The sequence below is a fragment of the Miniopterus schreibersii genome (assembly GCF_964146895.1).
Source record: "Miniopterus schreibersii genome assembly, chromosome: 5".
Taxonomy (NCBI): Eukaryota; Metazoa; Chordata; class Mammalia; order Chiroptera; family Miniopteridae; genus Miniopterus; species Miniopterus schreibersii.
Window position 1 is genome coordinate 1,179,174 of NC_138106.1, and position 26,876 is coordinate 1,206,049.

Sequence of the window (26,876 nt, forward strand, 5' to 3'; positions counted from 1 at the left end):
CTCCATGTGACATCTGGGGCGTCAGCGAGCCTGTGTCAGCTTCCTCACCGATTTGTAGGCTCACAGAGGGTAGAGCTGGCTTTTTGTCACTAGCACCAAACTCCCCTGGGCCTGGTGTCACAGATGGTGGTGTGCGGAGCGCGCGGGGGACGAGGTCTCCCTGGAGACACCGGCTGCTCTTCTGCGGCTCTGTCTCGGTCCAGAGGTTTCCTTCTGGAGCCTGGCCCTGTGGACAGCGTTGCTCTGCCGAGCCCTGCGTGTCACCGGGTTAATCAGTGCTCAGGAAATAAGCCTTTATCCAAAGTCGGCTGTGGCTTGTTGTGGTTTATTTTTAACTTCCCAGTGGACTGGAGGTGGCTGGTTGGAAAGACTTTCCCAGGGGGTTCAGGATGGACCAGATGTGGGTCACCCCGGGCACCGTACTAGTTTCCTGGGGCTGCGTGACAGACTGCCACAACGTGGGTGGCTTAGAGCAGCAGAAGGTACCGTCTCGGTCTGGAGGTCAGCGGCGCCGGCGAAGGTGTGGATGGGCCGCGCTCCCTCTGAAGGCTCGCGGAGGACCTGCCCTGGGTCTCCCGTAGCTTCCGGTGGCTCCTTAGCTGCAGCGGCAGGGCCCTAATCTCACATGTGGCCTCCCTGTGTGCGCCTGTGTCCACATTTCCCCTGTTTACGAGGATGCCGGTCATGCTGGATTAGGGCCCCTCTAGTGACCTCATCTTAACCAGTTACATCTGCAATGACTCTGCTTCCAAAGAAGGTCACGTGCAGAGGTCCCAGGGTTTGGGCTTCAACCCATAACAAGTGCCAAGCTCTGGCTCCCCCGTGAGCCTGGAGCGTGCCTGCTAGGGCGGCTTGGGCCTGGCACTGGAGTTTGCCAGGGCGAGGGGCGCACCCGCAGAGGAGGGGGATGGGTGGCCACCCCCAGTCCCACTGCCCCCTAGTTTCTGGAAAAACAGCTCGGGGTCTGCGCACTGGCTGTTGACACATCGTAGGAATTCTCAGATGTCAGGTGTCCTGCCCGGCGGGGGCTGGGGGCTGGGCAGCCCTGTCCCTCGGGCCAGCGGGGCTGGCTGGCCCTGTCCGAGGGAGTTCTAAAGACCTCAGAGTTAGGGACCTAGTCCGTAACTAGGGACCCAGTCACAGGCCTGTTTAGCTGATGTTTAAGCTGTGTCACCCTCCGGTGTTGGCACTGCCCCTCCCCTGTGGTGCCTGCCTTTGTTAACCAGATTCTGATCCTGGCTGTCTCTGAGCGTCTCCCCTGTGCTGGGACTCAGTGCCCGGGATGTCTCCCGGGCAGGAGAGTGATGTAGAGATTTGGAAATTCTGCTTTTACAGTGACCAATGTGGAAACTCAGGTAACTTGTTTTTGTTCTTGGTTACACTGAATGACTGATTTAGCTACTGACTCTCTGGGCAGCCACGGGGAGAGGCAGCTTAACTGGGGGTTAAAGTCGAACCCGGGCTGCACCGTGTCCCAGCTGGGGGCCTGTGGTGGGCGCGTCTGTACCCCGAGGGCGTCCCTCTTCTAGAAAGGGGGAACCGGTAGGGCCTTCTTCCTGGGGGCGTGGGACGAGAGATGACGCATATAAAATGCCTCGCTTGTTAAGCGGTTAGTAAATGGGATGAGTTCCATCTGAGATTTCTGTGGCTTGTGACTGGGCCACACGTGGGCCATTTTATTTGTTTTCACACTGTGCGGTCGACAAAGACATGGCCGTTGTCCAAATAGCTCATTAATTTTATGTTTATGGACAGCGAAACTAGACCCTTTAGATCATTCAGTGGATCCCGAGCCGGTGTGGATATTTACGTAGTTTAAGTTGCCTACGTTGATTGATGGATTGATCTGGACCGTGGAGACCTGTGCCTGATTACGGCATGAACTCTTCCTGATATCCGTGCTATCAATCTTTTCTTTGTGTAATGGTAAAAATGTGTTCAATATGACCCGATGATTGCCACTGATCCACTTAAAAGACTATTGTAATGATCAAAGTGTCTAATTTCTGTGTGTGTGTGGAGGGAGGCAGGTGGGGTTTGCAACCAGTAAATCTTGTCTCCTATGAAAGACACGATTAAAATCTTTCCAGCCTGAGTCTCACATAAAAAGCTCCATTGATTTTAATAGAAATGGATAACAATGGCTCGACTCAAATTCACAGGACAGGAATCACAGACCGAGACTAATACCTCCGATCACAGGTGCCCCTCTACCAAAAATTAAGAGAAAGGTATCTCAGATTTGAGACATATTTTCATGGTTAGTGGTCATGTTCTTTTTTAAGTGGGAAACATAATTCTTTTATTGGACTTGACTCTATAAATAGTCCTGTTACTGTATATCTATATTTCATTAGTTATGTTTTTGCCATTGGAATAGTAAAAAATGTTTGGTAGATACTGAAAATACTGTTGAGTTGAAAGTAATTTTAATTCGGGGCCAAGCGGATTAATTTATTCTTGCCAAAAAAGTTACCTTTAGGGCAGGCAGTTGACTAAATGATGAATAAAAAGTCTGTATTTTAAAAGAATTCTGCACGTTGGTGTCCTGGATAGAATCGGAATGATTGTGCTCCAGGCTGGGAATTGCTACATTGTCTTTGTGACCCTGGGAAAGTCCCCAAATCTCTACTAAATACAATTTATTCCCTCCCATGAATGGAAACAAAACTAAACGCACAGTCCTTTCTTAAATGGTCACATGTACAGAGGGATTGTGCTAAGAAAATTGCACTTTTGCAAGATAAGGGTTCTAGAGAAAATAAGAAAAAATGTTTTATGTTAGTCTTTTGAAACATACTCAGGCTGTATCTGATGGATGAATAATATTGATTAAAAATGGTTGGTTTCCTCTTTTTTTAATCCTCACTTCAGGATATGTTTTTATTGATTTTTTTTAGAGAGGGAGAGAGAGAAACATAGACGTGAGAGAGAAATGTGCCTCCTGTACATGCCCCGACCAGGGATCAAACCCAGTACCTTTTGGTGTACACACGGGAAGATGCTCCTACCAACGGAGCCAGTTGTTCTTTGATAGCTGAGTTGGGTGATGTTCCTCTTAAGTTGTGACACATTTCAGAAAGTTTCACATTACGATGAGAGAGCAGCCTCTCTGGGGATGGGTGTGAAATTTTCACCTGATAGTTGAAGTTACTGCAAGAGTTTTAAAGGCCTCTTTATGGAGGAGGGAGCCCGGAAACGGTTCTGTTCCTTCCAAGAACCACCTCAGGGGCCCCCTTTCCTGTGACCCAGGCAGTTAGTCGCTGCTTTCTGTCCAGTATTGGTTCATGGCGTGATTACTCACTGCCAAGGACTGGCTTTTTATGTTCGAATGGTGCAGTCCTGGCAGATTTTCAGCATGTGTGTGCTTTGGGAAAGCTTTCGGGGTCTGCTCTTGAGGTCTCCTTTCTGTCTGTTTACTTTTAGCTAAACTCGAAATGATCGAATAAATGGTAAGGAGTAGAAAGCGTGTTTATCTGCTGTTTCCTAAACTTTGTGTGTCACTAAAAGCAGGTTAAAAAAAGAAATGCAAGGTGACAAACGCAAGCAGGAAGTAGATGTCCAAAATTAAGATGCAAAAGATAGGCCCGGCTGGTGTGGCTCGGTGGTTGAGCATCAGCCCATGAACCAAGAGGTCACGGGTTGGATTCCCGGTCAGGGCACAGGCCCGGGTTCAAGCTTGATCCCCAGTTGGGGGCATGCAGGAGGCAGCCGATCGATGTTTCTATTTCTATAGAAATAGAAGAAAAAAAATCAATGAAAACATTTTTAAAAAGAGGCAAAAGATATGCTGGTTTGTAGAAAAGTTAATAAGTTAAAACAGTAACTACAATGAAATTTACAAGCAGGGAAACAGGTAAAAAGCACCTCAACGCTGTGACTGCCGAGCTGAGTTTTCTCAAGTCTGGTTGCCTACTCTTGGGGGTGCTGGTGTTTCTCCTCTCTGTTAGATTTGTGGTTTTCTTTCTTGTTACTGAGATTTGTGAGAAGTTTTACTGGGTGTTATGGGCTGAGCCCCTCCACCCCCATTCCTCTGTTGAAGCCCTTAACCCCTGGTATCTCAGAATGTGACTATATTTGGAGATGGGGTCTTTAGAGAGGTGATTAAGTTTAAATGAGGTCACTAGGGTGAGCGCTTATCCAGTCTGACTGGTGTCCTTATAAGGAGAGGGCACTGGACACAGACAGGCACAGAGGGAAAAGCAGGTGGAGACACAGGTAGAAGACGGCTGGCCATCTACAAATCCAAGAGAGGGGTCTCTGAAGAAACCTACCTGCTGACACCTGCATCTCACACTTGGAGCTTCCGGGACTGTGAGAAATGAATTTCCCTTGTGTCAGTGCCCAGCCTGTGGTACTTTTTAAAATATATATCTATTTTTATTGATTTCAGAGAGAGAAAGGGAGAGGGAGAGAGAGAGAGAAACATCAATGATGAGAGAGTCATCATTGATCGGCTGCCTCCTGCAGGCCCCTGAGCCCGCAACCCGGGCATGTGCCCGGACCGGGAATCGAACCCCGATCTCCTGGATCCTAGGTCAATGCTCAACCGCAGAGCCACCCCCGGCTGGGCCTGTGGTACTTTTTTATGGCAGCCCTGGCAAAGTCACACACACACTGGGAGATGTTAATTAAAATGATTGAAAAAAAAGCCTGTACTTTTTAAAAAAAAAGAAACGGATCAAGTGCTGGGTGTAATGGTTTCACCAAGGTGATTTCCAAGCAGCCCGTGTCACAACCAGGGCTGGAGCTGGGCCTTTATGACTCTTTTCCAAAATCACCTGCTTTGATCTGTGTTTCGTCTCCCCTTTAGACTCCTGATTTTGGTAAATTCGTACTGAGCGGGCAATTTGGGGTTACTTTTATCCTTGTGGGTAATAAATACATTCTGACAACCACAGAAGCATGCATATTGTAAGTAAGTAGCCGGGTTTTGTCTGTTTTTAAAAAAAAATTTTTTTTAAATTGATTTCAGAGAGAGGAAGGGAGAGGGAGAGAGAGAAACATCAATGATGAGAGAGTCATTGATCGGCTGCCTCCTGCAGGCCCTCTGCTGGGGATCGAGCCCGGAACGGTGATGACCAGGTTGGTGGGGTGATGACCACCAGCTTGGCTAAGTAGCGGGGTCTGATAAGAATTCCCTGCGCGAAGCCCGCCCTCTGCTGTCTCAGAGCTCCCCGATTTGCATTTTTCCTCCATTGCAGGAGCCAGTTTCTGGGTTCCTCCGGCAGGCTGTCCCCAGGGTGTCAGGGTGTGACATGCTTTGGGAATCAGAGCTGGAGTCGGGGTGTAAACAGTCCGGGTGACAGCGGCTTCAGAGCCCCCTGGGGTAGGCGTGGGAGGCTCTCCCAGCCCTGCCTCGGACTTTATCTTACTCAGCACTGGCTTCTATTAGAGTTGCCGGAATCGGTCCTAATGAGCTCTGTTGTTTAAACTGGGGGAGGAAACGTTTCCCTCTCATTTATGAAAAGACAGATTTCCGCCTGCAACGGAGGGAGGGTGGCCGGCAGGGAGTCCCGTTGGCCCATGTCCCTGTCCTAGGAAATAGCAGGTAGCCGGCGTGAGAGACAGCCCTGCGCCTTTGCACCTCCCGTCCTCTCTGCAAACTGGAGCTGCCCTGAAATTAATGACGGAGCCAGCAAAGGGTGTTTTCTGCTCGCTGTTCAATAAGTGTCTTCCCCACGGAAGCACGTTCCAGTCCAGTGCATTTTTGCGCCTACACGTAGCGCTTCTCGGAAGAAGGTGTGAAGCCAATTTATTTCCAGGCCTTCCTGCTGGGTCCCGCTGATCACCGTGCTCAGCCCTGGGACCTCAGCGCCCTGGGCTCCTGGTCATTTTCCTCGTGGCTTTTGGGGCGCCCACCCCGGCTTACCCCAGCTCAATCCATTGCAGCCAGGTTTTACTGTCACGACGTGATTTACAAAGCAAGCGGTTCTGTCGCTACTAATAACTCTCCTAAAGGCCTGTATTGGTTTGCTAGGGCTGCTGTAAGAAAAGAGCACAGGCTGGGTACTTTTTTAAAAAAAACATATCTTTATTGATTTCAGAGAGAGGAAAGGAGAGGGAGAGAGAGAGATAGAAACATCAATGATGAGAGAGTCATTGATCGAGCCCGCAACCCGGGCATGTGCCCTGACCGGGAATCGAACCCCGATCGCCTGGATCCTAGGTCGACGCTCAGCTGCTGAGCCACGCCCGGCCGGGCCAGGCTGGGTACTTTGACAGAGGCTTAAACAACAGGAATTTGTTTTCTCAGGTTCTGGAGCCTGGAAGTCCCAGATCAAGCCGTTGGCAGGCCTGTTTTCTCCTGAGGCCTCTCTCTGTGTCTTCACAGGGCCTTTCATCTGTGTCTCTTCCTCTTGTTATAAGGACACCAGTCCTAGTGGATTAGGGACCCACCCCTAATTTCTCCTTTAACCCTAATTACCTCTTTAAAGGCCCTATCAGCAAATTGTCACCAAGCAGGTTAGGTCTTCAACATATGAAGTGTAGGTGGGGGGCACAGTTCATTCCATAGTTCAGATGCTGCTTTTTTTGTGGGTTTTTGTGTGTTTTTCTTTCTTTTTGAAGAAACACATGGTTTGTTTGGTAACAAGGAATAAAAAGAGAATTCTTTTTTTCTTCTTCAGAGGGAGGAAGGGAGAGAAACATCAATGATGAGCGTCATGGATCGGCTGCCTCCTGCAGGCCCCCTACTCGGGATGGGCCTGCAACCCGGGCCTGTGCCCTGACCCGGAATCGAACCGTGGCCTCCTGGTTCATGGGTCGATGCTCAACCGCTGAGCCACACCGGCCGGGCATAAAAAGGGAATTCTTAATTCCTCTCCTCTCTTCTGCTGACTCGGCGGCAATGGTCAGATGGGCAGCCACATGGGAGCCACCTTGCTGGCTTTGCCTTGTGCAGAAATGCGGAGGTGCCTGAGGTATGTGACCTGCACCTGCTGTTTTGCAGGAGGCCCCGGCTGTGTGCCCGCCCACGCAGCAGCAGCTGGGGTCTTCTCCTTGTGTCCCGGCTTCGTGGCAGGAAACAGGAGTTTCCTGGATGTTGCTGGAGTCTGAGAAACATGGTGACCGGCCGATGGCTGTGCCACAGCCTCTGTGGGGCACCCCGGCCGGTGCAGAAGGTCCGTCTCTGAGCATGGCCTTGTCGCCATGGCCTGTTCCTGGACAGGCTGCCCCTGCCACCTGTGGGCTTTGCCTGTGCCCTTCTTTAGGAGCAGAGGGCTCTGGCAGACCCTCCTTAGAGTGGCGCCATCTGGCCAGAGGGCTGGATTGTCTGTGGTGATCACAGATTGAGGTAAGATTGACTCACGTTCCTTCCAGGAACTCCCCTCGAGCTGACCCAGGAGCCTGGCCGGGGCCCCAGGTGGAGGGCCGTCAACAGGTTTAGCCTCACAGATAGCATCGGGAATTTCCCAAATTTTTTCAGTTTTGAAGAGGTTAGTTCCTGGCAGCTGTAGCCCTAGGGCCTTCCCAAGGTCCTAGGCCTCGCTGGGTCTCTGGGAGGTGGAGGTGGGGTGGAGTCAGCCTCTAGGCTGGGCCCTCCGGCCGTCTGGACAGTAGATGACCTTGTGACCGCTGGTCGTGTGCTTCACCATCCCTGAAACCAGCTTCTCCGTGAGTCCCGTGCCCTCGTGAGAGTCTGCGTGGACCGTGTAGAACTCTCAGGCGGTGAGCCCGGGATTGTGTCAGACCGATTCATTCATTCATTCCCTCCCTGCCCCACTGGCTCTCCATGAGCCAAGCTGGGAACCCAGAAGTGAGTTGGCCAACTGGTGCCTTCCCGGAAACCTCAGTGCAGGGTGTTCCAGTGACGAGCATGTGATGTGGGTGACAGCTGGGGACATGCAGGGCGACCTGAGCCGGTCAAGACTGGAGCAGCAGACTGGAATCTGAGGTCAGAGAGGTCAGAGAGGCGGGAATTCAGGCAGGGGTTGGGGTGGGGGGGTGGGGCCGAGAGAGGAGCAGTTACTCTCAGGGGTCAGCACTGGAAGCAGCCGTGGGGGTGGGGGAGGGATGGGAGGCCCTAGGGGGTGAGTGACAGGCCCGGGGACTGATTAGGTGTGGGACTGGGGTGCGGTCGGTGGAGGAGAGCACACAGCTGGGGGGCAGGGCACTTGTGGAGGGAGGGGCTGTGGGTTGAGCTGGGGAGCCCCAGAGAGGAGCAGGGGGAGGCAGTGGGTTTGAGGGCCTGGGGGACCATCCAGGTGGAGATGTCCACAGGTGTGTCCATCACCGCTTAGGAAAGAGGTGCGAGCAGGGCCTGGCTGTGGGGACTCTAGCACGCGGGTGATCATAGGAACCACAGAAGTGGAGGTGATGGACAGTACATCCCTCGTGTGAGGCCAGGAGGGTGGTCAGGAGGGCGTTGGGGACCCTGGCGAGGACTTCAGGGAGTGGTGGGGCTGGGAGCTGGGGGCAGGGCTTCCTGGCTCCTGTTTCTGCTCAATCCTTGTGCACAAAACTGGCCCGTCCTGACAGTGAGCCCTTCCCGAGGGCTTCCCTGGTTGGTGCTGAACATCCGTCCTGTGTTTCCTCCCTTATCTCTCCAGCATCCCTATGAAATGGGTGCTAGTTTTTAAAAAGTGAGGAAACTAAGGCTTCGAGAGGTCCAAGCTCGAGTAGCAGAGACGGGCTTTGTTTGACGTGGAGGCCCAGCCTTGGAGCCCGCCTTGCCCGCTGGTGTGCTGCGGGCAGAGCTGCCTGCAGGGCTGGGATCAGGGGGGCAGGGGGAACTCTGCCCCCAGCCCTCCCTGAGGGGTGCTGGCCCTTGGCTCCTACTGACAGTTTCACTCTTCTCCAGGGTAAGATAAAGGAATCCCTAGAATTGTACGATTATTCCGCTCGGGCTGCCCTAACAAAAGACCACAGACTGAGGGCCTCAAGCAACAGGCATCTGTTTCCTCACAGTTCTGGAGGCTGGATGTCCAGGATGAAGGTGTCAGCAGGTTGCTTTCTCGTGAGGCTCCTCTCCTTGGCGTGTAGGTGGCCGTCTTCTTGCTGTGTGACCTCACGTGGCCTTTCCTCTGCGCGTGTAGAGAGAGCTCTGGGGTCTCTTCTTCTTATGTTGACGAATCCTCTCGGGTCAGGGCCCCACCCCATGACCTCCTTTAACCATAATTTAACCTCCTGAAGGCCCCGTCTCCAAATATAGTGACACTGGGGGGTTAGGGCTTCAACATATGAATTTCGAGGGGATAGAATTCAGCCTGTGACAGATGGTGACCTTGATCCACTGCAGACGACCTGAATTATCCCCCAGATGGGCCTGAGGTCCTTGTCTGTGCCACGGTGTGCACTCGGCTTCTAGGAGAGTCTTGATCGGGTGTATCGTAGGTGCTCACAAAGAAAAGGTTCCTTTGAGTTTCCCAAACGGTATTCATTAAGAAACCTAAGTGTTCCAGAAAGAGCTCTTTTTGGCTCATTTCCATGTAAAAAGAAAATTCAGGTGATGGGGGCCTCCTGTTCCCTGTGCATTTACAACATGACAGAGTGAAATCGAGTGATTAAAGGCTCAGACTCTGGCAAACATCGCACAGGTTTTGTAGCGGGTGAAGCACATGTTTTGTGGTATTAAGGAGTTGTCGCTTTGGTTTGCATTTCTCCCCTCCTCTCAGTCGCATGGATTACCCGGCTCACGTCTGCCTTTCCACTCTGGAGGCTGGACACACCCACCGCTCTCGATGTGGGTCGGAGTGAGGAATTCTAAAGGCAGGGCGGGGCACCCAGGGCCCAGGGATGGTTGAATTTCAAATCCAGTTTGCTCTGACCCTTGGAGACAGTCTCAGCCGGGTCAGTAAAGAGTATGAGAGACTAGACTGAAGCTAAGCCGCTGTCTTGGGGTGTAAGAGCAACTCTGCTCCAGAGAGTTCGAAACCACGAAATGCGGCTCGGCTTCCCTTAATGTGTGAACGGCAGGTGAGGGAAACGCTTGCTTTTTCTTAGCTGAACTAGGCTTAAAGAGCTTTCTCACCCTCCTCAGGTTGGCTCAGTGACAGTGGATGGTGATAATAAAGGTTTAAGGGGCTCTTCGCCGCGGGAGTGGGACTGAGGTGTCACCTGCGGTGTCGGAGGCACCGGTGGCTTGCGGAGGTGTGTCCCTCGGCTGTGGCCACGTGCTCCTGTGCCCCCCCGTCCGTACAATTTCATGGTGTCATTTTTCCCTCATGCATAGCAGGGGCCAGTAGGCACAGACTGCGTTCTGCCCGTGGCCCCGTGTTGATGAATTGGGACCCGCAGCCTGGGTCCCCTCCCTGCCCCTTCCCTGCGGGGACGACCCCGCCGCCTCCTTGCCTTCCTCGCCCCCCCCCGCTGTCACCCCTTCTCTCTTCCACCCCAGTAGCTGCCACCTTGTCACCTTAGATCCTCCTGTTTTGTTATTTTTTAAAATGTTTTTATTGATCTTAGAGAGAGAGGAAGGGAGAGGGAGAGAAACATCGAGGAGAAACACCAACATCGATCAGGGCTGCCTCCTGCACGCCCCCGGCTGGGGATCGAGCCCAAAACCTGGGCGTCTGCTCTGACCTGGAAGCGAACCAGCAGGGACGACACTCAGTCCACTGAGCCACACCGGCCGGGCCGTTACATATTTTGTCCTTGGGGAATTTCCTTTTCTTTCTTATGAGCTCAGCTGTTTAAAAATTGGTTTGCTGATTTTATTCATCACTGGTTGGCATTTTTTTTGGCAGGAGTGGGGGTGGGGGTGAAGAGGAGGGTGGGCGTTGCCATATCCTCAGAATTGCAGTTTCTTAATTAATGAGAAGTTGACCAGTGATGCGGTTGAGCCCTGCTCTGTGGGAGCCTGTTCCTCCCTCTGCACTTTCCCTGCACTGCCAGGCCTGGCGGCTTCCCTGGGAGATTTGGGGGCAGTCTTGGAAGACGGGTTCCTTTGTAAGGTTTCAGGAGGCTTAGCAGCTGGGGTGCGGCGGAGAGCGGGAGCCTTTCATCGACCTTCCACAGCACAGCCGTTTTCCCTCGCGCTCCGGACGAGTTCAGGCTTAGCCAGGCCCTGGCACGCCCTCCTCTCAGCGCCTCGGGACAGGTGGGCCCTTCTGGTCCGGCCTTTGCACGGGGCCCTGGGTGAGCACGTGCAGATTTGATATTACTCCTGACACCCTCCAGACTAAGCCCTCGCCAGTGCGGCCCAGGGCTCGAGCATCACCCCAAGTACCAGAAGGTTCCTGGTCAAGGCACGTGCCCAGGCTGCGGGCTCAGTCCCACTGGGGGGGCGTGCAGGTGGCAGCCGATCCATGTTTCTCTCTCCCCCATCGAGGTCTCTCTCTCTCTCTCTCTCTTCCTCTCTTTCTAAAAATCAATTTTAAAAAAATTTTAAAAAGAAAAAAGAAACTCTCCCGATTAAAGCCGTTTATCTTTTCAGGGAGACTCTGTCATACCAGAGTCCATGCCTGCAAATCTCCAATTACCGCCCAATTCGTTAGACGCCTCCCTTTGCTGATCATTGGTTGCCTTTTCCTCAGTGTTCCCCATTTCCACTCTCACAGATGAGGTCGAGGAACTGGTCCCCTTTTCAGTATTATCTGTGCAGAGCCTGTGAGTTTAGGGGGTAAATGGAGACAGCCTGGTGGGGAGCTGCCATTGAAAGTGGGGTTGGGGCTTCTCCAGGGGGCCGCTTAAGGGTTCAGGGTTTTCTTGGAGGGACTCTCAGAACCTGCCAACTTGGGAACCGAGATGCCAGGTGATGGGGGGGTCACACACCCGGAGCGTTAGCTTCCTGTGGCCACCGTAACAAATGACTGCAGACTGGGTGGCTTAAAACAACAGGAATATTCTCTCCCAAGTTCTGGAGGCCAGAAGTCCAAGATCAATTTCATTGGACCCAAATGAAGGTGACGATATGGCCGTGCTCCTTCCAATGGCTCTAGGGGACATCAGTCCTTGGCCACTCCAGCTCCGGTGGCTGTGGGGGTCCTTGGCTTATGGGCCATCACCGCCGTCTCCGTCTCCTTCCTCACAGGGCTTCCCCTCGGGGTATTTGTGTGAAACCTCCCTCTGCCTCAGCTCTATAAGGACACCTGTGGTGGCATTGAAGGAAGGCCCACCGGGTCATGCAGGTTGATCTCATCTCAGGACCTGGCACTTTTTCCAAATAAGATCCCATTCCCACGCTCCAAGGACGGGGACTTAATGTCATTGGGTGGCCATTATATCACCCACCGCAGGCAATTAAAGAGCTAAGTGAATTATCCTCACAATAATCCTGTGCTCTGTGTGAAAAGGCAGATCACGTTGCCGCTGGGCGTTCGGACTATTGTTTATTCGTAGTTGTCCTTTTAAGAATTTCATTGCCAAAGGGGGTAATTTTAAAAACTGCACCACAGACTCAAGCAAAGACAGGATCTAACTGTGCTTCCTAGCATCCCTCTTCCTCCCACCCTGCAGGGCGATGGGTGAATATGTGCGTGAGTGCACACGCGTGTGTGTGTAAGTGTGAATGGGTGAGAGTGTGTTGGTGTGTCTGTGAGTGGGTATGGGGTGTGAGTTTGGTGTGTGATTGCATGTGTGTGTCAGTGGGGGGCGGTGTGAGTGGATGTGAATGGGGGTGTGAGTTGGGTGTGTGATTGTGTCAGTGAGGGGTGTGTGTGTGTAAGTGTGTTGTTTGTGTTTGTGTGTTGAATGTGTGTGAGTGTGTGTGAATGTGAGTGGGGTATGTGTGTCAGTGAGGTGTGAGTGTGCATGTGTGTGTTCATGTGTGAATGGGCGTGAGTGTGTGTGTATGATCAGGAACAAGTACAGTTTTTAAAGCTGTTAGTGTAGCATTTACTGAATGAGTTGCGGCCAAACTACGGCCCAAGTGTGACTGACCCCTGTGAGTGGACAGCAGCCCCCAGCTGGTCTGGTCCCAGGTCAGTCTTTTCTGGGTCAGTAAAATGGCATGTGAGACCGTCACTGCAAACATGTATGTATGCATGTATGTATGTACCGCTAATTAGTCATTTATTATTGACCCGTGTCACACTTCTGTATGAATACGTTGGGTGCATTATGAACAGTCACAAAATATATACTTACAAAGAAAGGAAATAAGCAGACATGGGGAGCCACGGTTTTTATCCTGCCCCAGGTGGCTTGATAGCCGTGTGTAAGAGTGTCCCCTGGTTGCTACATGTCACGTGGACGCAGTGTGTCTGGGCACCGGGAGGCAAGGTCCTAGGTGACCCAGACTGGTGGCGTCATGAACAAAGGAGGACAGGTGAGTGAGGCAGTTAGCAGGAGGGATCCACAGGGTATCCTGACGTCACATTGGAGAGGAGTGAAGATGTAAGAAAGAAACGGGTGTGCTTCAGGGCTCAGGGAGTCGACAGGTGACTGCCACCAAAGGAACGGGGCGAGCTGGGAAGGGGTGCACATTTGGGTGGAACAGACAGTCTTCCATCCATCCATTCACCCCTCCCCCATCCCTTCCTTTGTACGAGGCTGAGGACCCACACGTGTGGCGCGTCGACGGGGGGGGGGGGGGGGGGGGGGGGGGGGGGAATGGCCCAGGAGGAGCGTCCTGTGGGTAGTTGGAATGAGGCCTTGGAGCAGCTGTAGGTCGGGTCCTGACATAGGGCTGAGAGTTAACTTCGGTGTAATTCTCCCAGGGAGAGAGCACTGGAGCCGGGGCAGCCTGGCCCGAGGGCTGGTGCAGGGCAGAGAGGGGGAGGGCGGGCGGCCATGCCCAGTCCGTGGGCGCTGCATCCCCCAGCTCCCTGCCCACGGCCTAGAACTGAAGATGGGGCAGTGTTGGCAGTTCCAGGAGCGGAGGGAGGGGACCCACCCTGGAGGGAGAATGGCTGGGCCTGAGGGGTGGGAAGAGGCCTTTCGCTGGGAAAACCTGGCAGTTCACCCTGTGGAGATCCAAGTTGGACACTCACCGGCCACGGAGCCTCCTGGACCGCCCTTCAAGTTTGCTTAGGAACGTCAGTCTCTTGCTTAATTCCAGAATCTTGGATAGTTGCTGCTACGTTTTTCTTCTCTTCCCCTGATGCTCTTAGATCCAGCAGCTGTTTTCCTAGGTTCTCCTGGACAGTCGGGAATAACCTCTGCCTGCAAGCGTCTGACAGCAGCCGTGTTCTCGGTGTCTCCTCAGGTGGCCATAAAAGTCATCGACAAGAAGAGAGCCAAAAAGGACACCTATGTCACCAAAAATCTTCGGCGCGAGGGGCAGATCCAGCAGATGATCCGCCACCCCAACATCACCCAGCTGCTCGATATCTTGGAGACGGAAAACAGCTACTACCTGGTCATGGAGCTGTGCCCTGGGGGCAACCTGATGCACAAGATCTACGAGAAGAAGCGGCTGGAGGAGTCTGAAGCCCGCAGATACATCCGGCAGCTCATCTCCGCGGTGGAGCACCTGCACCGGGCCGGGGTGGTCCACAGGTGAGGCGGTCGTGGGCCCTGGCAAGGCGGGACCGCGGCAACGTGCCTTGTGATTCGTCTCCGTTTGTGTTCCAGGGGATTGTTTTGTGAGTTGGGTTAATGCTGGCCCAGGTTTCAGGGGCGATGTCAGAAGGCAGGGTGGCTGGGTTTGCATCCTGGCTCTGCCCTTGAGTAGTCGGGTGACCCTGGGTTCAGTTACTTAACCCCTCTGAACCTGGGTCTCTTCTGTAAAATGGGAGTAATGATGACGCTTATCTCCCGGTTGGTGTAACGGTTACTCTATAGAATGTAAGGAGTTAATATACGGGAAAAGCTTAGAACAGTGTTTTGCACTCGAGTAAGGGAGTGGAAGTGTTGGGAGCTATTCTGTTGCTTTTTGCAAAATGAGACCAGCTGCTGGGGGCCTGGAGGAAGCATCCCTGTTAAGACGGCCCCAGGCTGTTTTCAGCTAATGCTGGGCATGGTGCCGTCATTATATTTGCTTTATATGTGGTAGCTGCTCAGTAGCTGTTTTCTTCCGTTAAATTGAATCACCATTTGAATTGTGAACTAGCCCTTGAAAGTGAGGGGTGCTCCCCAATAGCCAAATCAACCTTGCAAATAACTCTGAAAATCAGACATTTTTCAAAAAACAGCTGTTTCCTGCTGGGGAGGGGGGAGGATTAGTTCCACAAGGAAAGGGACTGGAAACAGCATCTCAGAAATGTTGCAGCTGGTGGCGGGTGCCTACTTTTAGTGCCATGCTAAAATTAAATTTAAGGACAAAGGTGCCCTCTTCTCCTCCCAGGGAGGTGTTCACTTCACCAGTCGGTGCTACTTCTCCCCTCATGGGATCACAGTCAGTGATTACACGGGGTTGTGGAGAAAATTAGGGCTCACGTTGAATGGGTTCTCGTTTTAAAAAGCAAGATCGAGGCCTAAAATAGGTTGAGTGTGCATCTACACACATAGGTGTTTAAATTTTTTTACTGAGATACAATTCACATACGATAAAGTTCGTCATTTAAAGTGGTTTTTAGTCTATTCTGAGTGGTATAACTCTCACTGCTAATCTAATTTCAGAATAGTTTCACCACCCCTCAGCAGCCACTCCCGCCTCCCACCAGTCCCAGGCAACCGCTAGCCTACTCTCTGTGTGGATTTGCCGGTTCCTATAAATGGAAACAAACAGCTTGTGCTCTTTTTATGACCAGCTGTTTTCACTCGGTATAACGTCTTCAAGGTTCATCCATGCTGCAGGGTGTATCAGGGCTTTACTCCTGTTCATGGCTGAGTAATATTCCATCCTATGGACGTGCCACAGTCTGTTACCCGCCATCAGTTCATTGGACACGTGGGTTGTTTCCACCTTTCGGCTGTTGTGAATATGTTGCTACAAAGTGTCGTGTACTAGTTACTGTGCGAATGTAGGTTTTCACTGCTCTTGGGAATTGCTGAATCATCTGGCAACTCTGTTTAACTTTTTTAGGAAACATAGTTTTAAAAATTCAACCTCTGATGGTGCTTTTATGTGTTTGAAAGCCATTCGCAGTCCCTGATGCTCTCTTAGATTATGCTTTTCTCCTGGTACAGAAAGTAGCTCTGTGTTTTCCTAGATTCTTGGCTCTGGGTCTTTTAAGTAATCGAACTTGTAGGCTTTCAAAGGGTAGAGGGCCATTTCCTTTCGAATGGAGTTGGCGCTTCTGTGCCTCCCTGTCATGCCTAGTCCTAGGGACGCTGCAGGGCGGCCCCCTGAGCTGGTCTCGACCAGGCAGCATCCAGGCGGGTCACGTCCTTACCCCGTGGGAGGATGTCTGCACGTACCTGTTCTCAGTCCCAGGCGTGGTCACGAAATCACACTTCATTTGGACTCTCTTGAGTTGAGATCAGCAGGAGGGGAACATTCAGAAATTTCGAATGAATAACACTCTTTTTGGCTCTTTCCAACAACACCCTGTGTGGCCTGCCGTGTCCTAGCTCTGCCGTGGTCAGGAAAACGATGGCCCCAGGTGCGCCCGGTGCTCTCTGTTTATTAGGGTGACGGGCAGAAGCCCGGGTGAGTCGGCTGGGTTACCCGTCCACCGGTCACAGCGAGGACAGAGCCGGGCAGCGCGTCCCGTGGGACTCGGTATCATCACGGGGGCTCGTGCTGTGAAAATCCCACGGGCTCCCAGCCTCGGGGAGACGCTGGTGACAGCTGTCAGGGGTCTCTCTCGGAGGAAATGCCCCATGACCCTCTGAAAGCAAGCTTAACAAATCCAACCCCGTCCGCCAGTGACTCTCCGAATGTCAGAGGAATGAGTTTAATCGTGTTTGATTACCTCATGCTCTGCTCCCCTGCGTTCGGCCGCTCCCTGTCCCCTTGGAAATATGTTCATGAGCCAATAATGGCAGAGGCTCTCTCTCCGAACGGCGGGCAGGATGGGAAATACAGAAGTCACGTAAGAGGAGTCCTTCATTTCTCTCTAGAAATCGTGCCAGCGAGCGTCGGTGCACTGGAGGCAGGCGGCCGAGACGTCGCACGGAAATGTGTGTTTGTTTAATGGGGTGTCTCGACTTGCAGAGGTTCCTCAACACTAATTTCTAGCCCACGTAAGCTGGCTCACCCCTGCTGTCCTGTTTACCGTGGCCCTTTGTCCACGGGGGAGAATTTTCACTTTTTGCTGCAAAGGTAGAGTGCATTTCATACATTATTTAGAGGTTAAGATTTTTCAGATGGATCAGGGGTGTCCTGGAGTCACTCCTGGGAAGATTTTCTCCCTCCCTCCCTCCCCTCCTTTCTTTTAAAAATTTTTTTTTTTAATTCTGACCCGGGGATATTTTTCCCATTGCTTTTCAGAGAGAGTGGAAGCGGGGGGTAGAGAGAGAGGGGGAGAGAGAGAGAGGAGCATCGATGTGAGAAAGACGCATCGATTGGTTGCCTCCTGCACCTGCCCAGGCCAAGGTCGAGCCTGAAACTGGGGCACGTGCCCTTGGCCAGAATCGAACGCAGGACCCTTCAGGGCCGATGCTCTAACCACTGAGCCAAACCGTCCAGGGCAGCTCCTGGGGAGATTTCTGAGCAGACGGATGGGACCCTCCGAAAGGGTTTGGGAGGGATTTTGGTGGCGACATTCTATGATTTAAGGGGCTTCAGGACCCTGTGGTAGAAGATGCATTAAAGGCACAGCCCTCGCCCAGCTGGGGAGGCTCAGTGGTTGAGCTTTGACCCATGAACCAGGTCACGGTTCGATTCTGGGTCAGGGCACAGGCCCTGGTTGCCGGCTCGATCCCCAGCCGGGGGCGTGCAGGAGGCGGTCGATCAAGGACTCTCAGCATTGATGTTTCTCTCTCTCTCTCCCTCTCCCTCCCTCTCTCTGAAATCGATAAAAAAAATCTATAAAAAAATAAAAGGCACAGCCCTCCACAGGGCGGATGCTGTCATCGACGTAACGCTCAGGACAGCCTCTGGCCTGGGATATAAATCTATGTCCTTCATTATCTACCCAGAACTGGGTCGCGATCACGGAAAGGCCGCTCTTTAAAAATCACGTAAATATTATATAAAAAAGGAAACTCCCCCGTGGGGAGCGGATTTCCTTCACTGGCAGGGAGCCTCCTCCTGCGCGGGCCCAGCCATAGCCTTTGCGTCCTTTGCTGCCACGGGGCTGGTGTTAACTTTGGCGGCGGAACTGCGTGGCCCTAACTTCTCCACGTCAGGATTGCCCGAGGTACCCCGGCTTTAAAATCTAAGGAGTTTCTCTTTTTTTTCCCCATCTTCCTCAAATGTGCTCAGCCAGCAGGATGCAGGCGTCCGTGATTTGCCTGCTGTATACAGAGCGTGACTCTAACATCCATCATCGGGACGCCCGTTCTGCTGATGCTGCTAATTTGAGATGCATCTGTTCATTCAGGCCAACAAAGTCCAATCAGGCTGCACCGACAGAGCGCAGCAGGGTAACACAGTACGGCCCGAGCGGGAGGAGAAAGCCGGGGGCCTGGGGAGAGGCCGGTGGTCACGGGCCGGAGGCTGTGCCGGCTCTGCCGCCGGCGGGACCTCGCTCCTTCGCCAGGCTGGGAGCGGGCCTGGACGCCGGGGGGAACGCGGGGAGAGGGGGCCGTCGTGACAAGAAGCAGGCGCAACCTGTCGGGTCTGATATCGAGAAGTTCTTTTAACTTCAGGTTTTCCTGGCGAGGGGAGGGTGGGGCAGGCAGTTGGAAGGGGAGTTGGAAGTCCCGGGCCGTCTGCAGAGAGCGTGCACCCCCCTGGCGGTGCCGGTTGTAGAGACCAAAGGTTTTGTGTTTGACTGGGTTTTTAAAAAGTGATGGAAATGTGAGAGCCCACCAAGCTCTCGCTCACAGCCCTGTGGGTCGAGCGGCGTTGGTCCCGAGGCCGGGCCGTCCGCACCCTCGCGTTGCCTCCACTCTAAAGCGGCCCCGGGCCGGGCTCCCAGGCCGCTGTGCCTCTTCGCCGGTCCGCACAATACGAATCAGGGATTATCGGCCTCACGTGGTTGTTGAGAGGATTAAAGGGGCCGATTCGTGCCAACTGCTTCACACCCAGACCCTCGGCACCAACAGTAAGTCCTCACTTAGCGTCGACGGTCGGCTCTGCGAGATGATGTGCGACAAAGCCAGTCTCGCCCGAGGCTAACTGGTCAACAAAAGTTCGGTTTCTACAGCATCTCGGCAACGTTATAAAGAGATCGCATTGAACCAAACGATGGTGTTTGAGAAACTGCTGTGCTGAGCACGTCAGCTGTCGTTACTACGCGTCTGCCTCCTTCGTCTTATTCATGGGAGGCCGAGTTCTTTGTGCTCAAGGCCCCACCACTGTTTTCTGTTCCTATGGCCTTTTGCCATCTTTGTCTGGCAGGTCCCAGCTCCAAGCTCACCTCCTCCAGGAGGCCCTCCAGGCTAGCCCTCCTGACCTCCCCATCATAAATTCTCACAGCACCTTCTACTTTGCTTTCCAAACACTTCTTTTTAAAAAAAGTTGTTGTTGAAAGTTATTACAGATGTCCCCCCTTTCCCCCTTTTCCTCCCTCCACCAGGTCCCCCACCCCCCGACGCCTTCACTACCCTATTGTCTGTGTCCATGGGCTATGCATATAGATATATAAGTTCTTTGGTTAATCTCTTCCCACCCCATCCCTCTTCCCTCTGAGATCCCTCAGTCTGTTCCATGCCTCCATGTCTCTGGATCTATTTTGTTTGTCAGTTTATTTTATTTATTAGATTCCACATATAATTGAGATCATGTGATGTTTGTCTTTCTCTGACTGGCTTATTTCACTCAGCATAATATTTTCCAGGTCCCTCCATGCTGTCTCATAGGGTAAGAGATCTTTCTTTTTTTAAAATATTTTTTTATTGATTTTAGAGAGAGGAAAGGAGAGGGAGAGAGAGAGAAACTTCAATGATGAGAGTCATTGATCGGCTGCCTCCTGCACACCCCCGACTGGGGATCGAGCCCGCAACCCGGGCATGTGCCCTGACCAGGAATCGAACCTCGATCTCCTGGATCCTAGGTCGATGCTCAACCGCTGAGCCACGCCCGGCTGGGGCGAGACCCTTCTTTCTCATAGCTGCGCAGTATTCCATGGTGTGAATGTCCCACGGCTTTTCTATCCACTCGTCTCCTGATGGGCACTTGGGCTGCCTCCAGGTCTTAGCTACTGTACATTGTGCTGCTGTGACCATAGGGGTGCGTATAATCTTCCTGATGGGTGTTTCGGGTTTCTCGGGATATATTCCCGGCAGTGGGATCACTGGGTCAAAGGGCAGTTCAGTTTTCACACGATAACTTGCTTGCTTGGCATCTGTGTTCTGCACAGGCCTCAGCCGAGTCCCGCCAGCCCTGCGGGCGCACAGCCAGGCTTGTTTGATGAATGAAGGGAAACTGAGCGAACTGGCTGGTGTCGGGTCGGCCCTGGAACGGAAGCTTTCTGGAATCCAGTTCCATGTACTTTCTGAATATTCTGGATTTTCTCTGGAATTTCAAGGAAGTTTCTTCTCTAACTTAGTACCAATGTGTCTATTTTTCAGGTCATGATTTTTAAGTGGCATCTTTTTAGTGAATGAATAGCTCTTTGGTTTTATAAACGTCATAGGAACTCGGTAGAGGTTTCATTTTGAGTAAGTAAAATCAGGGACCTGCTTAACAAGTTATTCTTGTGTTTCACCAAATTGCCCATGTTGTAAATAAATGGAAGATTAAGAAATCATTTGGTTTTAGTACAGTGCTTTTGAAGATAAAACCTAACCCCCCAAAACTCTCGTTCACTAAACCATGCTCCTTGCCTCGGGGAGTTGGGATTTTCTCGGATGGTCTCTTCTCTGCGTGTTGCTGAAATTGGTCTTGTGGTCACCTCCCCGGGCAAGTCCTGCTCCTGCAGACCCGACCCGCAGAGTGTGGTCCAGCCCCCTCCTGTCTGGACTTTCACTTGAGAGCTAACTCCCCCCAATACTGTTTGCTTGTCACCCAGTTAATCACCCGTTGAAGTCTTTCTGGAATCTCCCAACCTGTGCTAGAGCCTTTGGCTTTACTGGCCTCACCTCAGCCCGTCACCTCTGTCTGTTGGTGGCTGTCTCGCCGGGAGTGGCCCCAGACACTTCCGCACACATCTCCCGTTGCCTCCTGCCGGTGGCCTGCCAAGCAGCCCCTCTTTTGAGGCCATTTTTTCAAAGCATCCGAAGCCCCGAGAGGTTAAGTGATGCGCGGAGGGCGGTCAGTGGTGGGTTGGAGAGAGCCCAGCCCAGAGCTGTCCTCTGCGCCCCCTGCTGCCCTGGGGTTTCGCGCAGCTTCTCCATGTGGGTCTCCCCGGCTCCTCCAAGTCTCACTCCGGCCTCGTGACCCCCCCAGAGCCCTGGCAGCCTCTGTTTTATGTCATCCGGTTCCTCACTTTCCTGTGGGGTTGACCCCGGGCTGCCTCCTGAGTTCCATCCCCTCAGCCTGGGCCTGGGGTGTGTTACAGCCCGACCTTCGACCTCTGCTGGGCCGGGAGGCCTGGGGAGAAACGGTGTTATTCCTTCCCAGTGTTCTGGACGGATGTGTGTGCTCTCACATACGTGTGGGTATGCAGGCAACACGTATGTCCACGGATACACGTATTCACATACCCACTCACGGTGTGTACACACACATGCACACCCGTGCCTTCCCCACACACATGCACACCCACACACATGCACACCGTGGCTGTGTTCACACGTGCAGTGTCCATGCACAGACCCACATGGGCTCACACTCATTGCACACGTGCACGGCACACACTCACACTCGCACTCCTCTCCCCAGCACGGCCCCCCTCTGCCTCTTTGCTCTCCAGGCCCCCACCCCCCGCGCCCTCCTGACTGCAGTCGGCTGTGGCCAGTCTCCAAACCTGAGATTAATTACAGTCTTTAAAGACTCGCCCGGAGAGTTGGGTGGGGAGAAGGGAGGCTGAGGGTGTGCTGATAGCTGGTGGGTGGACCTTAAATTGTGGGTTGGGCCTGTTTGAGCTTGTTCTCTTGAAAAACCCTAGAACAAAGGGCTGGTGATGAGGGCTCTCCCCTGGGGCCCTCTCTCAGTCTCTGACACCCTCCATCTGGCCCCCAAGTGCAGGAGAAGACAGGCCGAGTGCCAGGCCTGCTGGGGGACCCCCCGAGGGCCCCAGGGGCAATTCCCGAGTAGGGGCAGAGCCTCTGTGCCCTCATCAGTCCCTGCGGTCTCTTCTCTTGGGCGCCCTCCTCGTGGAATTTCCTCCGTTCCCAGGACAGGGGGTCCCTACTGCCCCCTCCTGATAACTGGATCCATCACCTTTATAGTAGGTCCTCCCCCAGCCGCCTCCTCAGTCGTCCTAACTCCCCTTAGGAGCCCCTTTGGCCAAGAAAACCCCATTTCCCTCCATCCAGGGGCCTTTTCTCTTCCTCCCCCTCTGTGCTCAGTTGCAAGTTCGCCTGAACTCCTGGGTTCCCTGCCACGGGGAGGAACCCTTGACACCGTAAAACCTTGTAGGGACTTCACTCTCCCGTCCAGGAAGGGACCGATCCGGTCGGGGAGCATTAATGGGAGGTCAGCATCACCTGTGTCCCAGGCGCAAGCTGGCCAGTGGTCAGACCTTCCCTCCCATACTGGCCAGTGGTCAGGCCTTCCTTCCCATGTGGCGAGTGGACGCTTCACAGAGCCAGCGCTCTGCCCTGTGGGACGGGGGCTGCTCTCAGTGACCCACCCGTGGGACCAAGGGAGGTTTTCTGGGTAACAGAGACCTGCTAACACTGAAACCCTATGAATAAATTTATCCTTTATTCAAGAAGGTATCTCCCAGTTTTGTGGCCTCTGGTCACAGTTGTGGCCTCTGGTCATTGTTGCGTAGCTGGGCGGAGGCTTCTGAGTGGCCCGCTGTGCTGAGCGGCCTGGGGACGAATTTCAGGTGGTAAGAACGCTCCACGGCGCACCCCCGCCAGGCGCTCGATTGCAGCCACACAGGTCCTGGTAGTCCTCTCTTAGGAAAGGGCAAAATGCCCAAAGTCTGCTTTTAAAAATTAACAGACTGTATATATATATTTTAACAGTTTTAGGTTTACAGAAAAATACAGAGCTCCCCCATCCTTTCCCACCCACTTCTGCGTCACGTCTCCTACTAATACCTTGTGATAGTACATTCGTTACAGTTGCTGAACCAGTAGTGATACGTTATCGTTAACCAAGGCCCCTCGCTGACGTCCGGGCTCGTTAGGGCACGTGGGACGTCAGGGTTCTCTGTCACGTACGTCCTGTGGATTTTGACGAATCATGGGGTCGTGTAGCCTCCATTACAGTATCACAAGGAATAGTTCCACGTCCCAGGAGAAAATGTGCCCCCCATTCCCTCCTCCCCACACCTCTGGCAACCACTGATCCTTTTACTGACCCCGTATTTTGCCTTCTCTGGACGGTCATACAGTTGGGATCATACAGTGTGTCTCCTCGGTCCTCCCCCTTTATGGGGAAACCTGTGTAGAAGGCTCCTCCACGCCGCTCATGACGCAGTAGCTCGTTTCGTCTTATCGTTAAAGAATATTCCACTGTCTGGATGGACCACAGTTTATTTTTCCATCACCTGCTGACGGGCATCTTGGTTGCTTCCAGGTTTTGGTAACTATGAAGAAAGCTGCTAGAGACATCTGTGTGCACAGCTTTTCAACTCATTTGGGTACATACCTGGGCCAAAGCCTGTTTTTATTTACTTATTTATTTATTTTTTGGTTTTTGGTTTTTTTTTAAATATATCTTTATTGATTTCAGAGAGAGGAAAGGAGAGGGAGAGAGACAGAAACATCAATGATGAGAGAGTCACTGATCGGCTGCCTCCTGCACGGCCCCGACTGGGGATCAAGCCCACAACCCGGGCATGTGCCCTGATCGGGAAGCGGACCCCATCGCCTGGATCCTAGGTCGACGCTCAGCTGCTGAGCCACGCCCAGCCGCTATTTACTTATTTATTTAATACTCACCGGGGATATTTTTTCCATTGCTTTTCAGAGAGAGTGGAGGGGGGGAGAGAAACGTTGATGAGAGAGAAACACATCGATTGGTTGCCTCCCACTCATGCATCGACCGGGGCCGGGGGATTGAGCCTGCAACCGAGGTACATGCCCTTGGCCAGGATTGAACTCGGGACCCCTCAGTCTGTAGGCCGACACTCTAACCACTGGGCCAAACCAGCTAAGGCCAAAAGCCACTTCTAAAAATACGGTTTTTGAGCCTGTTTCCTAAGGAGTCAGAAGGAAAGTGTTCTCTCCCTTCCTTCAAAAGACAAACGGGAGGTGGAAATAAGTGAAGCCCAGCGAGGTGGAATGTTCCCTCGTTTGGGGAGATTAAGGTGCTCAGATCTGGCCAGAGGCCCACGGACGTAGCTCACCCTGCCCCGTAATGTCATGGACCCTGGAGGCGGTCAGGTTGGCGATGGCTGACATCCTTCAGAGACCTTGACAGAAAGATGACCCTGTAAACAGCCCCGGCAGCCGGGCCGGCTCGGAGCGTTTCCCGGGGCCGGGTGGGTGGCTGTGGAATGCGGTGGGGGAAACTGGTGACTTTTAAAGGGTTTCCTTTTCCTCATTTTGCCTAATAATGACATCTTATATCCCTGCCCATGTCCCGGGATTTCTCTGTCTTGCATTTTCTCTTATTTTTAGTCTTCCGTTTATATCTTCTCGCCACCGTGGCTGCTCTCCAGGCTCCCGTGGCCCCAGAATCACCCAGCGCAGTTGCTTTTCTTGGACCTCACTTTTTAAAGCTGTTTTCCTCCACAGTATTTGTTCTGAAACAAATTTCTCCTTTGATGCCTCCGTGTGGCTCCCGTTCTTGCCAGGGAGAGGGGTTTAACGTGCTGGAAACAGGCCCCGTGCTTTAGATTGAAATGGGGCTACTTCAGAGTCAGGCTTCCCAGATTCCCAGGCGGGGCTGTTGCTGGCGTGTGCGTGTGTGTGCATGTGCGTGTGTGCGTGTGTGCGTGTGGCAATACCGTACATGCTTGAATATAAGGTCAGGGGTATGATTTGTCCTAAGTGTCTTCAGAAAAGAGGAATTGCCCTACAGAGTCCTTGCAAAGTGTCTCATCGGATGGGGCGCAACGTCAGTTACTTAGTTGGAGAAGACACGTTAACCTTGACTGACTCACGATGCCTTTGGGTGCCTTTGGAAATCCCCCAAGGAAACCAGGAGAAATAGTCTTTTCACCACGATTTTGATAATAGCTTCCAGAGACCTCACACTCGCGAAGGTCTGTGAGATCACTCTCGAGAACAATCCACTGAGTGGCTCATTTATCAAGATTTTAAACGGCGCTTATTATTTAAATAGCCCGGGAACCGCATCAGAGAGAGTCAGAAAGTGCTTTATTGCAGCCCTGGCTGGCGTGGCTCAAAAGCTTCACTTACCCTCTCCTGCCAGTTTGGACTCCACACATACGGGTTGTGGGACTGACAGATTTTACCTGCGATTAGTTTTTAAATCTGCTTCCCTGAGCCTGTTGTGCTCTCCTCTGGCTGGTGCTGCTCCACCGTCTCCCAAGCCCGTGGCCATGATGTTCCCCGACGGTTCAGGCCAAGCCCTCTCACCCGGTCCCAGTTCACTCCTAGGTGCCAGCGTCCATCCTGTGATAGGCAGTTAGACAGACACGAGCAGAGCCAGGACCACGGAAAGGTACAGAAGGTCGCCAGGGCGGAAAGCCCCAGGTGCCTAGCAAAGGACAATTGTAGGGCGGGACCTCGCCCCCAGGGCGGCCTTTCCTCCCCTAGCACGTCACTGGTCATGCGGTTTGGACCCCTGACCTTTCCTCCCTGGAGATAACATCTAGGCCCCAGTTGTATCTCAGCTCCAGGCCCAGAAAAGCAGCAGAACCAGCCTCGGCTGACCCAGGACCAGCTGCACTGACTAATAACCCCCTGCCCTGGCGCCGACCAGTCCATCAGTGGAGACCACAACCTGAAAGGACCCACCTGGAAAGCTGCTGAATATTCTGAGACCTTCCCCTAAAATCTCCACCCTTAAAACCCTCAGGGTGGTGGACCCAGCGCTGTTCCTCCCGGGGACACGGCTTCCCTGCCCCTTCCCCTTTCCTCCCCCCCCCAGGGGTGTCACCTTTACCTGCCTCAGTCCCCAGCTCCAGGGGCCCTTCCTTTACCTCTATACCTGGTTTCCTCAGCCCATGTCGTCTACAAATTACTTCTTCCACCTCTGTGGTTTTATAAATAAATGTTCTTATAGTTTTAGTCTTGGCTCCGAATTCTGTCCTAGCCAGACCCAAGTACCGAGGTTGCTGAACCCGGGTTCGGTCTAACCCCAGCGGCCAGACACCTGGTGCCGTCCTGCCCACAACAGGCCCACTTCTTCTGGACGTGCTCTGCCCTCTGGGTGCCTCGTCTCCTCCCAGACCCTGTAGCAGTTTTAGTCCCCGGCAGTGAACTGTGTCACGTCTTAGGAGTATTTAGTGACTGAGGCGGGAAGCTTTATGGGTTGGTTCCCAGTGGCCCTCAAACCATTCCTTTCCCTTCAGACGCAAAAGGTGATTCCATTACTGCAGATAGATGCCCAACTGACGTGTTATGTGGTTTTGTTTATTTCAGAGACTTGAAGATAGAAAATTTGCTGCTAGATGAAGACAATAATATCAAGCTGATTGGTATGACTTTTTTTTTTTTTTAAAGAAGTGTATCCTCTAAGTATAGTGCTGTCTATTGTCACTTATTTATTGCTGTATTACTGACTTAGAAAGTTATTCCTGGTCTATTTTTAATCCCCACGCAATGCTTCTACATCACTTTTTTCTACCTTCAATATCTAATAATGACCTTAAAAATGAAAATTAATTTTAAAAAGAATTTAAACATAACTAGGAAGGTAAAATGCTGTAAAGTGACTGTAAAATGAACTTCACAGCCCCGAATAAATACTTGTTGGTTACGTGTTCTTTGGATTTTTAAAGCTTCAGCTTCTCCATAAATTTAGATGGATCTGAACTTTTATTTATTTTTAATTTAACTTTTATTTTTTAAATCTTCACCAGAGGATA

General features: G+C 52.5%; 1 protein-coding gene across 3 annotated transcripts in view; it reads left to right on the plus strand.

The window, feature by feature from the left end:
- Nucleotides 1–26,876, plus strand: part of HUNK (hormonally up-regulated Neu-associated kinase) — a 67,961-nt gene that overhangs the window by 15,557 nt on the left and 25,528 nt on the right. For all 3 annotated transcript variants that reach the window (XM_081139427.1, XM_081139425.1, XM_081139426.1), the window contains exons 2-3: nt 14,090–14,382; nt 26,431–26,486. In XM_081139427.1, coding sequence (XP_080995553.1) covers nt 14,090–14,382; nt 26,431–26,486 — 349 coding nt within the window. The remainder of the gene's footprint in view (nt 1–14,089; nt 14,383–26,430; nt 26,487–26,876) is intronic.